General features: G+C 38.7%; 1 protein-coding gene across 6 annotated transcripts in view; it reads left to right on the top strand.

The window, feature by feature from the left end:
- The window catches only part of LOC118737979 (homeobox protein homothorax), a 615,436-nt gene that overhangs the window by 138,388 nt on the left and 461,215 nt on the right, over positions 1 to 15,833 (top strand). For 3 of the 6 annotated variants that reach the window (XM_036468821.1, XM_036468826.1, XM_036468827.1), the window contains exon 1: positions 8,001 to 11,089. In XM_036468821.1, the coding sequence (XP_036324714.1) occupies positions 11,075 to 11,089 (15 nt within the window). In that variant the 5' untranslated portion in view covers positions 8,001 to 11,074. Of the gene's footprint in view, positions 1 to 7,998; positions 11,090 to 15,833 lie in introns of those variants that run through there. The other 3 variants (XM_036468823.1, XM_036468822.1, XM_036468825.1) reach the window with 3 other exon arrangements.

Raw genomic sequence — 15,833 nt, 5'->3', positions numbered from 1 at the left:
AAATTAAAAATAGGAAACAACGAAGAAGAACAAGTAGAAGAATGGCTCGCTTGGACAATAACAAAACAATGTAACACCGACGCAAGCGAGGCAAGACACAAATATGTTGGCACAAATGTATGCGTAAACAATAACAATGACGTGCACAATTCGCTCACACAAACACACCCACACATACAACCAAAAAACACGTTGCATTTCGCTTTTCCAACCAAAAAATAAAAAGTCTGGCAATCAGCTGTTTTTGATGAATTTTCGGCATTGTAAACGCCGCCATTGTACTTTTACTACTATATTGTTAGCTTCAGTTGTTGTTGTTGTTGTCGCTTTCGTAGCGATTTTCAGAGACGGCTGCTGCAAATAAAAATGCGCAATGACATCAAAACAACAACGAAATATTGCAGCATCATCGTCAACAACGGCAGCAGTAGCAGCAGCAGCACAGTAGCGACAACAACAGCCCTGTCCACCATAACAACAACAAAATGAATGAGTAGGAAAAATAACAACCGCTGCCGCCACCGCCGCCAAATCAGCAAAGTAATTTTTCATTTTCCTAAACGAAAAATTGAGGAACAACGAACCAACGAGGCAGCCAGCCGGGCTAACAGCCAGCAGTAAAGCGACGGCTATGCGAACTTCAACAAACCAACAACAAACACATTAAAAATATGAAGGCCGCAGATGTTGCTGCTGGATGGTGCTGTTGCTGCTGTTGTGGCGATGTTGCCCAAATAAAACGCCGCCACCGTCGCGAAAAGTCGAAAGCGTGCAATGGCAGAGCGAGCGCACAGCAAACAAAATAAAAGCCCGGCTTGATGAAAAATTGCCTGGGAATATGTGTTAACCGCTTTTTAAACTGCCACTAGGACTCGACGCAGACAGTTGTGTGCAACAACAACAGCAACAACCACAACGGCAGCAATAAGAATAGCAAGTATAGTAACACTGTTTGGCCGAGCGACGGTGAATAACAAAAGTGAAAAAGGATTTTGTCTGTAGCAACTCCATGGAAACATATAGTATGTACATAAGTATGTAGAGCACAGCCCGTACTCGACGCGCTCTGCGTTGCGCGCGCGCTCTCAACATGGCGTGAGAGCGTCGAGGGCAGAGTGATCAGCGCGATAAAGGATACGCGGGGAGCCAAATTTCCTGCTACATAAGAATAATTGGAGTATTTGTAAGGGTTCGAGCGAGTACTATATTTACTCAGTCACTAACTATGCATAGTTAAGCCCGTTTTGTGTGGGAGGTGAGTGAGGTGTAAAGCATGTTTTGAGGAGTGTGAATGCATGCAGGACGAAGAGCGCGCTGCCCACCATTCGCAGCTGCCGTCGTCGCGCGCGCGTGGGCATCACGTAAAAGGAGTGTGGAAATTTTCGGTGTGCAAACAGAAAATGATTTATTAGCAACAAATTTGTTAGTAAAATTTCCTGTTGGCCCAAAAGTTAAATGTGTCACACACTGCCGCCACATGCAACATGACAACGGCCAAAACAATGCTCAACGCGTTTGTGAAAGTGTGGAACAGCTGTTTTTTGGTCGTTGAAAGAAAGTGTGTGATGGGCGCGCATCTCATGGGAATATAAAAATAAATATTTAAATTTAAATGAAAATGTTTAAAAATTAAAGATTTCAAATCAAATGCAAATTCGAAAAAATTGCTCTGGCAGGCTGTTTAAAAAACATTAGTTTATTTGGTTTGCGGAACAATCTTCATACATATGTTTGCTCTTTTTTTTAATTATGTTTGTATGGCAGCGCCTTAACCATGCAGCCATTTAGTGGGTGGGGTTGAAGCTGCTGTTGGTTGTAGTAGCGCGCAAAAACAAAAATTACAAAAAATATAAATTTTGAAGGCGTTACCTTTTCTTGTCTACACAAGCACGACAACGCCAAATGAAGTATATAAAGCAGCGCGAACAATTACAACAACAAACAAATAGCAACTGCTTTGTTAGAAGACGAATGCGCGCATACAAACATACACACAGCCAGTCGACAAACGACAACTGCAAAATCAGCGGCAAACTACATACAACAACGACGAAGACAGACAGCACCAGCCCCAAGTCAGCGAATGCGCCAGCCCCAGCTTTTCGTAGTGCGGTATAAGAAAAGCCAAGCGTCCGATTTGCAGAAAGAAAAATGAGAGGAGCTCACATATCGGCAGCGGCGCACCAACAAAAGCAGTTAAAAGTTGCTAAAAATGTTGTTGGGTGCCGCAGCGGCGAAAGGGGGAGGCCATCGCCGGGATATAGCGCCTTGCAGTGAAATCTGCGAGCGAGTGCGCGCGAGCTACCAGCACTTTTTTGAGCGGCTTTTGACTGATAGAACCGCAGCACAACGTCAACAATGACGACGATAGTGACAACAATAAAAACGAAATAATTTGGTGGTGTAGGGAGCGAAAGTTGCCTTGCTGCTTTGTTTATGGTTGTTGTTGTTGTCGCTTACATATAATGAAATTGAAGTTGCATCGAATGTGTATGTACATACATACATACATATATTTGTATGCATTATATGTGGGTAGATGAAGAAAAGCTGCAGCCGAAAATTCGCCGCCTTGTGGTTGTAGGGATGCCAATGCTATAGTTTTTATGAATCGCAAATATTTGGTAAACAAAAAGTCGAGGCCTTTATATTGTCCTCTGACTTTGAAAGCCATAATACCTTATGTATATAAGGACGCCTCACAAAAAAAAAGTGGCGGGTTTTCCACCGGAATTTTACAAACTATTACCTATGTTTAAACACTTTCAGACACATTTTAAGATTTACTTTAGCTGAACCAATTTGAAGAGACTTCAAAAAACCGAGTCTTTATTAATAAAATTAATTTTTAAAAATAATTAAAAGGTCTTCATAAAAATGTTTCAATATTTCATCAATGGAATCAAAATAATGAGGTTTTTGGAGATATTTTCAAATCGGTGCAGCTCAGGCAAATCGAAATATTTTTCTGAAATATTTTGCCAAAAGTCCTAAAATATATAAGTTTGATAATTCCGATTGAAAAAAGTACCAACTGCCAAGTTTTGAGTAGGCAGCGCCATTTAGTTTGCGATTCAGCCATTGCAAGCGGGCATCCTCGCGACTTTCGACACAAATGGAAAACAAGCAAAAATCCGTTTTTGGGGCCGCTTCTCCATCCAGCATATCCTTCCGATTAAGCTCCTTCGAGTATATATATATATATTTTTTCCAAACCTGAAGAAGTGGCTCGACTATAAAAGAATTGAGTCTAATGAAGACCAACCTATTTTTAGATTTAGAGCGCCTTGTAGAAACCTGCTATTTGGAGAGCATAACATGCTTTGATTCGAAAGATCTGTGACTTATCCAACTGTTTTCTATTTTGCCATGATTAATACATGCAGGCTTCTCCTCTTAAATGCTGTGCTGTAAGTACTTTGTGATCTATTTTCCGGCTGTTTATTTGGAGAGGTTTCTATTTACATAAAAATACAATGACAATGTTTCAATAAAATATATTTTGCTGCATTTCAGCTTTTTATTCATGTTTTTAGAGTTTTGCGAAACTTGCATTAAAGTGGAATATGTTCGAAACAGTCCTTCTATAGAATTTTCTTTATTTTCATAAATAATAATAAGTTATATATTTCCTAGTGTTCCTAGATTGCTGGTTATCTCCAGTCTAGCTAAAAAAAGATGTCCAACCAACTAATTTTTAAAACTCTTGAAAAATATAATTGCACTCCAATTGTGTGTGGAGTATTGAGATTGAATTCCAGCAACATTTCTAAAATATCCGCAGATTCCAACGATTCCTCGCTCTGGAACGTGACGTCATATCTTGCGCTTATGAAACTTGCAGCTGGGCCCCTGGATACTTCTCCTCTGTCGACAGTCGCTTTGTGCAGCTCTACCGTTCTACTGTCATCACAGGCAATTAGTTTAACATTCCCCTGTAGCCAGCCAGCTTCCGTACACGAGGTTGGCTGTCTTGGATTTTCTTTTCTGAACATGCAATGCCACATTTGTCAAGGCGGAATGAACCCACATCCATCGGCTCTTAGAGATCCTGCTTTCTACGTTACGTTCGCCGATGACGTTATTTACCCTCCGGTCCACACGGCCTTTGCGCAAAGTATATAGCACCCTGCATCTTGGCCCTCTTTAGGGACTGGGCCAGGGCTTGCTCCGAAGTCCTACTTTATGAACTGATGTTCAATAAACGGTAGATGCGTTTGGATGAAGTCTGTGACCGTCTTGCAGTTCATCAAGCTCCTGGTGCCACAAACAATAAGCTTATCAGACGCTGTTCGCTGAGTGGCGAGCGCAAGATGTTCGATGCTTGTCGTGCAGGCTTCCCCAGCAATGCTTCTTTCCCGGGTAATATTGGCCTTTGAACTCCTCAGACCAGGCGGTACCTTAGTCAAGCGCTGGTGGATGCCAGTACACCCTCTATCTGCCTACGTATAGGACTGGGTTTAGGTAAAACCGTGGGTGCCAACGCTTTAATTGTTTTCTGCAATTGTTGTGGCTCTTTTCGGGTTTTGTTTGTGAGTTCCGGACTCCATAATATGTTCCCCTGAGTGACGGAGGAAGGGAGCGTCTGCACGGGACCGGACCCGCTAAACCACACTCCGCTCACGTCTATACTACTTTGGTTAGCGCCCCCAAGGCAAACTGATACTGGCAACAAATAATTTGGTCCGGCCCAATAAAGAGAATGGAAGATGTGTAGTCGCCGCTCGCCCCCTAGCAACCATTGCGTTACCAGGTGTCACCGCAGGGAGGCCTGTTGTACGACGGGCTGCTAATCGTAATCCGATTGAACACCTGGCAAACGTCCGAGTATATTTCTGCAATGAAAACCATTTGCCGTTGGTGTGACAACACTAAGGGGCGCACCAAAATTCGGAGGAGTAGCTCGGCCAAGCACTAGCAAATGTGTGAGCGTAAAATATTTATTTATTTAGTGTACAAATTTCCACATATTTATTATTTAAATTTCGCCAAACTTGGCATCCCTGCATGGTCAAAGGGCAAAATAGTTGTTGCTTTGAGAAGAGAGTGAAAAATTACATTTAGTTTTTTCTTTTGCAGTAAGGCGAGCATGTCTCCTTTTATTGTTGTTGTACAACTATGTGCTTGAGGCGAAAAAGTGCATTCAATGTAATTTGGCAAAGCTTCTGAAAGAAAGTGTTTTGCCGTCGCAATTTAATTTCTTTTCATCGCTGAGTTTTAAATAAAAGCTTCTTACACACTTTTGCACTAAATAATGCATATGCCCCTCATTTATTTGCGTTTCTCAGGCCTCTAAGGCACAGCATTATTCTTACCGATGCCTTTATTTTGTAGTTAGGTCCTTTTTATATCCAGGCGGATGTTTTAAATTCGATAAATTTTAAAGCAACAACTCAATTAACTCAATTAAAAGACCCTTTAATTGAGTAATGGAACTTTGAAAAATTGCACTTTTTTTTACATAAGCACTTTTTGCCAACCCAATCCGTCACATTTTCGCCGCCCCATTAATGGTCAGAATGGCCATAGCTTCGTCATTGAGCGCACCAACAACACAAATGCTCACATAGGTGGAATTTAGCGAGAGCAATAACAAGAACCGCACAACACGGCTGCTGGCTGCCTTGTGGTGAGCGAGTGACTATTGATTGCTGTTGTTGTTGTTGTTGTTGACGTAGCTGGTAATGGTGTTGATGAAAATGATGAGTGTAGTGCTTACACCTGAATATCACACAGATGCACACACACGCGCCCTTGCATACATATGTATGTACGTCGAGTGAATGGATGTTGGAAACAACAAAAACAACAGAAATTGCTACATTTCGTACGCGACACGCTCAACTAACAATGCACCAACAACGTCGCCAAACGACAACAACATCCACAAACGCCAACCGTAGTAGTCAGTGTAGTAAATAAAACAACACTTGCAAGCAAGCGAGTAAGGCCAAACCCACCCACCGACCATTCAGCGCACAGCGTACGGAATAGCGGCCAACAAGCAATAACAACAACAAGGCCAAAAACAACAACAGCAATCAAGTCGACAACGATGTTGGCCAAAAGACTGAAAACCGAACTGATGCAAACTGCCACTCACTCAAGCGAAAATAACAAATGGGATTGGTTTTTGCTGATTTGCAAGGGAAGTTCGCGGGGCATTCGCTACATGAGCGACAAGAGTAAGTTGGTACATACGCTTGTGCAGAAGGCGCTGAGGCGCTGCCGAACAGGTAGACAAACGGAGAGTGGCTTATCTGAATAAGCCATAGTGGTGAGAACGCGCGCGCGGCAAGGCAGTGCTCCAAACTTATCGAAGAACGGTGGAGCAATGAGCGCGCGCAAGCAACAACAATAAACAGTATGGGAGCGCGTGCAAGAACGGTCGCGGAGTCGGTCGGTGAGGTGAGCATAGAGGATTTTCATCAACATGATATAAGCCATCTCATTTCAGCTAAAGCCAAATAAATTTCAAATGTTTGCGCGAAATGCGACGATGCCAATGCGCTGCTGAGTTGTGTTTTGCGCCAACAACACCAACAGCAACAACAAGCATTGACAGACAACAAAGCAACAACAAAATATGTACATATGTATTGGAGCTGAGTTGAGTTCACTCAGCAGACGACAGACGACAGCCAGCCTGCATTGCTATGTATCACTACCGCTTGCTTTGGGGCAGCGCTGACGAGTGGCGCTTTGCGAAATGATGGGCGCATGAAAAGTGAAGGCGGCACTACAGCGCTCATCAGCCAGAAGAAGATGAAGATGGTTAAGACGAAACATGTACTATAAAAGGAAACACTCGTATCGATGAGTGTATGTGTGTGGGTGAGTGTTTCGGAGTTGGCAAGACGGTGGAAACTTCTGACTCAAGTTGCGTCTAGGCGACGGCAAGCCACAGAATGTGTGCGCTTGAGCAAAATTTTTACACCAACAAATGAATTTTAAAGGGGTGGGTTGGTGGGTGGTTGTGCGCGCTCTTAACTCTAGATAAGGCGCCTCATTAAATGGGCGTTTGAGAGCGCGCGAAGTATGAGTGGCGAGCATATCGTACCTTTATTAATATAACGAAGTATTTCAAAATTTTTATTTTGTGGGAAAACGCAATCAAATTTTTATCAATTCATACAGTTGGTAAACAAAAAGACAGATGGAAAAAAAATATATCTGCGCCATATTTGGGAAATTTCGTTATCTGTTAGACTTATCAAGCTTATTATTTGCATAATGAAATCTCCAAAAACGTAAATTTTGAGTTACGTCACTTTATTATTAAACGTGCGATATACATATGTAGCTGTTGTATTATGCATACGCAACCGGCAAGAACAACAAAAAGGCTGCAAACATTGTGCAGCACTGAGCATTCTTTGGTGGCTTTGTGTGACAAGTGAGTGGAGATATCGTAATTTTCGCTTATGCTTCACCTTCTCCAGTCAGTGGGCATGTCACAAGAGGCGTAGTAACAAATCAGTCATTCCTTCTTTTATGAGCGCGCGCGCCTACAGCAGAGCGCAAATGATAGGGTGTGTATGTGTGCGCGTGTGGAGCGTGGAGTAAAATAAGGCAACTTTCGCTAGCAATGTGCGTCTTTTCGCCGTCAAATTGAGTTGAGTTTGCAGCTAGATAATTTGGAGCGCACAACACGGTTATACATATGTAGGTGAATTCGCCCTGCGCGTTGCTCTCCCAATGTACGCACTATTCGCCTGTACGTCGTATCCATCTCTCTTCGCTGCAACCCATGCACACATTTACTCATTTCCACATTCAATCACTCAATTGCTCTCCTCAACAGTTTAGTACACCGATAGCGCTGCTTGCTGTTTACCTTTCAAATCATCTTCTTGCTGCCTTCTTGAACCCAACTACCACCACAAGCGTGCTATCGCTTTCGCGCACGTGAGGCGCGCCCCTAATGCGCTCTCGTTCGCACATTTTTAATGGCACAATTGTTGCTCTACTCGCATTGCGCCTGCTTGCACTTGAAACGCGCTATCCATTAACAGCGCTACGGCCGTTCTTTCTTTCCTACGCCGTCGAGTCATCCATCTAGCCATCCATCCATCTGCTGTTCATGTGCTGTGCGCTTGACTCGTTCATTTCGCAAACTAAGTATGCAGCAGCGTTGTAGTTGTAATTGTAGTTGTTGCTGCACCGCTGCCGCTTAGTATCCGCAGCTAGTTGCCATACTTCAAAGTGCTGAGTGCGAGCGCGTTCCTTTGTGCGCGCGCGAGCATGTGTGTGTTTATCTGCCTATCGGTGTGTCGACGGCAGCGGCTATTATTTACCCCCGCCAAGTGTAGTTGCCGTTGTGATTGACAAGCCCAGTGTGTGTTTGCCTTCGAAACGCGTACGACGTGTGCTGTGTAGAGAGCGAAATAAAATAAGCGTAATTTCCAATTCATTTTTCCCAAACAAAAATCGCAACAATAACAAAACGAAAAGTCTACAACGGTAACGCGTAACGCGATTTTACGGTAAATAAGGAATTTTTTATGAAAAACTACGCGTAAATTATTAAAAGTTTATATTTACTAAAACAACAAAAAAAAAACATTCATGCAACGCGAGGCATGCAAAATATTTCATATAATTACTTTCAACTGACCTATAGAGCGTAGAAAATTTATTACTCTAGCTGTTTCGCGCGCTCAACGAGCAAACAAGCTAAAAAGGAAGAACGCGCACATTGCACGCCGCTGCATTGCCGTCGCTAGTGGAGCGCTTAAAATGCATTAGCAGGACTTTTGCAACTTGGACAGGATTGTGTGGCAGCGAGCATTCGAACGCACAGGCAGACGGGCTGCGAGCCATTGTTAGCCACTTCGTCAGCCGCAGTCAGTCAGTTAGTCGGCGTGACGTGTAGGTGCGTTCTGGGAAGTGCGCGTGCATTATCGAAGTGTTTTCTTCAGCCATTATACGAGAGTGCAGCAGCAGGTCGTGCGCTGAGTCAGTCAGGCAAGCCAGCAAGTAAGCAGGCAGACAGACCGCTCAGCCGTAGAACACAAATCATTTGCAAGTTGCTGCTGCCACTCTACGCGCGAATGTAACAAAACAAAACTGAAATTTAAAATAGCAAACCAAACAAAAAACAAGTCTTAAATATTTGGTTGCTTTAACAAAATCCAGACGAGAGAGTGGCGCGTAAAGCAACAACAGCAGCAGCAGCAGCAACATTTTTGACAGCATTTGATTAATTGCAATTGAATTAATCGCGCGCGCGCGCGTAAATTGTGCAACAAGAACACTTGTGTAATATTAAAAGTTAAAAAAAAAAAATGATAATAATAACAATAACAACAAGAGCAGCTTAGAGTGAGCTATTTGCATTTTACGGTTTTTGTGGCATTTTTGTTTTGGACTTACAACACCTTTTTAATTTGGTTACGCAAACTGCAAATTCATCCAATCGTTGCAGCGGAAAGTAATTTTTGATTAATAAATTTTTTGCCGAACAATATTTTTTTCAAGCTGTGAAGCCAAAAGTTTTTGTGCAAATCCGTAAACTGTGTTGTGCGCACTTTTAGCAACGCTGTGCCAGTTGGTGAAACGCGTCGGGAATTCACGCGGAACGCGGTAGTCGTCGCAAACGTCGTTAAAGTGTCGAAAAGCGTGAAACTGGTAAACTGACAGTTCGTAGAGGCGAGAAATAGGTGCAGTGGGTTGCGAAAAAGTTTGAGTTAGCTTTTCGAAAATTATATAATTTGCAAACGTATTTTATACATATATATAGCAACGGAAGCGTTATAATACAGTCAGTAAGTCAAGGAAACGGACAGAGCGGAAAGCGAAAGAACGTCGATGAAGCTGTGATATTTGTGAGCATATACACGCTAACAAGAACAACAACAACAACTACAACACTACTACTACTGAAACAAGACGAAGAAGAACATCTTTTCGAAAGCAACTACGTACATACATACTTACTTACTTAAAAAGAAAAGAAAGAGGCGTTCAAAAATATTTTACCTACATACAAAACAAAGCAACTTAACTTTTCCACGGCAACTTTGTATACGAGCAACAACTGCATACAACAAGAACAACGACAGTGTTAAATGTTACCAGGCGGCAGAAAGTAATATCTAAACATTGGAGAACAACAACTAAAACAAGCAGCTAACTAAAATACCGTTATGACAACTGCATACAAGCTATAAACAAACAAAAGCAGGCAGAAGGCGCTTGCGAAGCGCAATCAAATGCCAAGCCGCTAAAAGGAAACCAACCAATCCCGAAGCAATCAAGTATACTAAAACGCAAAATTATATACGAGCACTAAGCGCTAAACAACAAACAAACAAACAAATAAATATATAAATTTATAAAATAAAAACAAGAAATTATTCCACAACTACATATACAAGCATTGTATACGATTTTAAAAAAATTAAATTAACAATAAAGTACACTTTAAGAACAAGAAGCAGAAGAAGTAAGGAATACTTTATAAAAATAAATAACAATCAGCTGCAATATTCACAAATAAAAAATACGAAAAGCATATTTAAAGCAAAGAAAAACAAAATATTTTACTTGCAATAATTTTCTTATTCGTTTCGTCGCGTTTTACCGTCGCGTGTGTCGCTTAACAAAAACAAAAAGAAACATTAAAAAAACACAAAATTATTGCAAACAAATGTGCCTGTGTTGATGTAAATTACATATACCTATCTATAAATAAAAAAAGCAAAGTGAACAAACTGTAGAGAAGAAGCCAACAAAAGATTTGCAATAAAATTAATGCAAGGTTGCATGCCACAAGCATACATGCAACTAGGCAAGTGCACGAAAACTGCAGTGAAGTGTTCCTAAGAATATTCATAGCAAAACAAAGAAACAAACAAACAAATATATAACATCTAAAAATACTATATAGACAAGGAGCGTAAAGTGGACTTGCGAGCCGGCCACATAGCCAAAAAGTGACCGCCGCATCCACCCACCAGCTAAAAGCTCAACAACTCCTCAACCAGAAAACCACAACTCGGCAAACGTTGCACAGCGTGTGCTGCTTGCAAAAGTGGCACAGGTCGGGCTGGACATCGCTCCCAGAGCATTAATGGCTCAACCTAGGGTGAGTACGAAATTAAAAACAAACATACTTGGGTAATTGCGTGAATTTTAAGTTTAACGGCATAATTCTGCCGTAAAGGTCGGTTCGCCGTTGCTTTTGTCGCTTGCATTTAGCGACGGTAAATTTGTTGAAGAAAAATAAATGATTTTTTTTTTCAACTTTGCTGCTGCTGGCAATAGATAGGAGTGTCATCGGAGTGCGGTGCTAAGTGTGTGGGTTGTAGGCGAAAAAATGAAAGGCACTACTTTGCAGACCTCTGCGTGCACAATTAAGAAAATTAGGATCAAGGAAACTAAAACATAGAAATGAAAAAGAGCTTTGAAATTTAATTTAAAAAAAAAACATATGCCAATTAAAATCAGAGTTAGGCAAAATTTGTTCGCATGACAAATAACAAGTAAATAAATTGTTGTCGTCATTATTCGTATATAATAAATAAATATGTAATTTTGTTTATTCAAAGAAAAATTATTCGAATGACAGATACATTATTTTATTTGTTATTAGAATAGTTAATGAAAATAAAAGAAGTAATAATCTTGATGAAACAGCAAACAGAATTAAACTAACTGAGAATCGGTGGCAATAGAAATGAAAGTAAATCGTTGCACAGTGTGGTACAAATCGAGTTTTAAAAAATTATTAAAAAAAAAAAAACGGATAAAAACACGAAACCTTTAAACATAAGAAATTTATTCCCGACTAATTCAGTCGTAACTAAATTATTTGCGATTAATTATACTACACATATAATTTAATTCGAATGCTCAGCTCTGATTATAATATCAATTTCTTTTCTATTTCAAGTCAGTATCCTAGCCCAAAGAAAACTTGAAAGCAATGCCAAATTATAAAAAGAATGTTAAAACTAAAAAATAAAATTAGTCAGAGTAAAACGAAACAAAAAAATTTAGTAACGTAAACGAAAAATTAAATAAAATTTAAACAAGTAATTAAAAAAAAAATTAAGACAAGCTTTTGTTCGTGGTTAGTAGCAAAAAAGAAAAATTGACCCGCCCCACCTAATGGCAAAATTTTTTGTGTAGTTATTTCCGTCTATTAAAGTTTTATAACAAGTTCTAAATATGAAAAAAAAATCGGATCATAACTACGAATTTTTCAACTATCTCGACTGTGTAGTTATTCGCTTTTAAATACTAGGTAGATAATATATATTCCAAATAGGACGAACAATATCGGACCATAAATACGAGTTTTCAAATATCCCGACACCTACGCCACCTACCGGACTAATTCATATTTCACATTGCATTGCCATTGGCTTCTGAGCCAACCTTAAAGTTTCTAGTCTCTAGTTCAACGGCAGTCGGTTAAAAATGTTTTGTAAGATTTGTTTACCCACAGGTGAAATATAATAACAACTTGTAAAAATATAAATTAAATAAAAATTAAATTATATAAAAAATGTATTAAAATTTAATCAACATCTCACAATGTTTTCGAAGTGGCCAAAAATAGGTAATATATTAATGTTTGGAATTTGAAAAACTGCATACTTAATATTAAAAACATGGTATTCTGACCAATAAAAATATATCGATGGCTGAGTGGAAGTTCGATCTATCTCGGCAGCCAGTTCGAAAACGCCCTATCTCAGAAAACTTTTCAAGAACGCCCTACTTCAGAATTTGATTGAAAAACGCCCTATTTCAGAATATTATCGAAAAACACCCTATCTCAGAATTTGGTTTAATAATGCCCTATCTCAGAATTCGCTTCAAAAACGCCCTATCTCAAACGAAAATATATTGAAAATAAGCTTAGATAGGGCGTTTTTGAAAATACTGAGCTACTGAAATACTGAGCTAGGGCATTTTTCAATCAAGTTCTGAAGTTCTTGAAAAGTTTTCTGAGATAAAGCGTTGTTGAAATATTTTCTGAGATAGGGCGTTTTCGAACTGGTTGCCGAGATAGGTCGATCTTCCACTCAGCCATCGATATGTGTATACATATGTGAACTAGCTTTTCGATATCTTTAGTTATATAGCCATATGGTTCTCTCAAACATTACTTTATTTTTTTTAAATTACTAATTTCACTTAATTTCTTCTTGGGTAGCGGCAGGTTAGTTGGGAATTTATCAAATATTCATAAAAAAAAAATATTAGATATAAGAGTATAGAATCATGAAGGCTTCGTTAAAATTCTGGAGTTGACGGTTGATTGAAATTTCATCTTAATTTTGTAAAGTATAAAGTGAAGTGAAAACACACAACTATTTTTTATGAAATCTTTTACCAAATTCAAAACAGTTGGATTAAGAAGCCGTGCGTTTTTTTTTTTTGAAATTTCATCGTTAGCATATAATATCTAATATATACTATAGATGCAAACAAGTGGAAAGTGTACGGCATGTGACGAGGACAACGCTAATGGCACACTTTTACATTGAATTTGCAACATTCCTTGCCAAGTTTGGTTTTGCCTTTGTCCGGATTTTGCCAAATCACGACTGAGCTACCCTGGCTCTGCGTACTTCTCTTCACTGAAGGACAGGTATTGCAGACTAGAGCATTAGCTATTTGCTAAAATTCACAGAAAAGTGCATTATAATCTTAAAAGGCAACCTAACCAAATCTACACGTATGGGAAAAATTCGGTTGCTAATATTTTATATGTAAATATATCTCAAAAAAAAAAGCGTTTCTAAATAAAGCACGGTCTAAGCCACATTTTATCAAAATTTGATAAATTTACTAATTGGAGCCAGGTTTGTTATTAATAGTACACATTGCAGTGGATTAAACTTCTGATTTATTGCAATCAAGAGTGACAATCGAGTTTAGTAGGGTAGGCGTGGCAGTAACCCAATATTTACGAAGTTTCATATACGGCCTTGTCTAAGCATAGCACATACGAAATTTCAGCGAAGTCGTAGTTTTTATGGTAGCGTTACACCACTAACCACTTATCTCAAAAAACTGTAAATTGTATTAATTTATTTTAAAAAATTTCCAAAAATATTTTCGAATAATCAAAATAATTGGGAAAAGGGCGTTTTTTATTAAGTTCTGTTAGCGTCACGATATCGCGAGTGTACTGTGAATATCTATGTATGAATGAAAAAAGTGAAAAGGCAAGTTTATTTTAAATAAAGCTTAGCCGCTTGTCTTCAGCCAATAATTTAAAAGTTGTTGCATATAAAATACAAAATTTTACTTAAACAAATTTTCAAAGCATTCAAAACCGGCAAAAGTTGCAATCGAATTAAAAGAAATTGAATTCCTCGAATAAAAAGAAGTAAGGCATACAATTTCGAAAAGTACGCAGCTTAATTCTTTGTTAAAAATATAGCTGTACAATCGACATTCGATAAGCTCGACTGCGTATTGATTCAATGTGACCGTAGCTATTTACACCTCTCCAAAAATAGCAAAAATATAAGTTACATTTTTATTACGTACAATGAAAATTGAGATTGAAAAAATTATAGATTTGCAAAAAAAATATATATATAATAATTACTTCGCAAACATTTGCACGAACTTGTTAAGTGATTGAGTGTATCGATTTAAATGGCTTCATATTTGCCTATGCATGTATGTATATATGTTTTCAAATGTACACAAGTAGAGAAGTGTGTTTATTAATTAAATTTTAGCAGTAGCAAAAAGCATTTAATCGAATGGGTCGATAGGTTTTTTTTTTCATCAAATAAACCACTTAGACTTTGTACTGCGCGCTAACTACTCGGAAACGCAATGTACTCCAAGGGCCGTTTTCATAGTGGCGAATGAATTACTTTTGATTTTCAGCTCAAAAATTAAAGTTTAGCTGTCGAACGAGTGTTACCTAGTGTTACCCTAAACGTGGCTCCTCAGTACGAATATTGGGTACATACTTACTACATATTTATATACAACCAAATTAATAAAAAATAAAATAGATTTTAAGTGCTTCATAACGCGAAAACTGTGCGGAAATGTCCGTCTATAAAACATCTTATAATTGATTTTTTTTTTATTAATAAGTTCATTAATTTTTTCCACTCATAAAATTTTGTATATTTTCTAAATTCGTAATTTTTTAATTTATCGTTAAATTTGTATCTTTACCAGCACTATCTGCTAGCCACTTCTGTCTGGCTTATCATTTTGCTACTGCTTGTGGCGCCTGTTAAATGATAATACCCGCATTGACAGTTGCTATGTTTAGGCTTTGAGGAAATACATACATATAATTTCATGCCTTCACTATCTATTTACATACATAGGTACTTAGTAGTTTTTAAAAATTAGAAAAAATAAATTGCAATGTTATTGGAAAAAGTGCCAAAATTGCTGCCTCATGACGAGCACTTAGTCACAGTTCTGGGTAAAATATTTCATGGTTGCTAAATATATTTGTATTAACTACATTTACATTTTTTTTTTTGAATAGGCGCGTGATAACTCGAGTGCTTATTTTCAAAGTGATCTATTTGCGATTTTCACAAAAACGGTATTCTGATATAAAAATCCAACTAAGACTTAAGTCATCGATGAGGGTGGTGGTGTTGTCTTATACTTATAACGCTTATTAGAAGAAATTACAATTGATTTGCAGAGTTAAAGTTAACATCAGTGATGACACTTATGCCCCAGACAGAGACGTTAGAAATCGATACTTGTTAAATAATAGTTTAATACAAAATACAAATACGTCACCAAAACAGTATTTGAAATACAATGAAAAAGTGAAGCAGTGCAGCTTTTGGAATGTTCACCTAACTCAGCAGAAAAAA

This window comes from Rhagoletis pomonella, unplaced genomic scaffold, assembly GCF_013731165.1.
Source record: "Rhagoletis pomonella isolate Grant_MI unplaced genomic scaffold, Rhpom_1.0 Rhpom_scaffold_00004, whole genome shotgun sequence".
NCBI lineage: Eukaryota > Metazoa > Arthropoda > Insecta > Diptera > Tephritidae > Rhagoletis > Rhagoletis pomonella.
The sequence above is the reverse complement of the archived record's forward strand: the minus strand, read 5'-3'. Positions and strand labels throughout refer to the sequence as shown.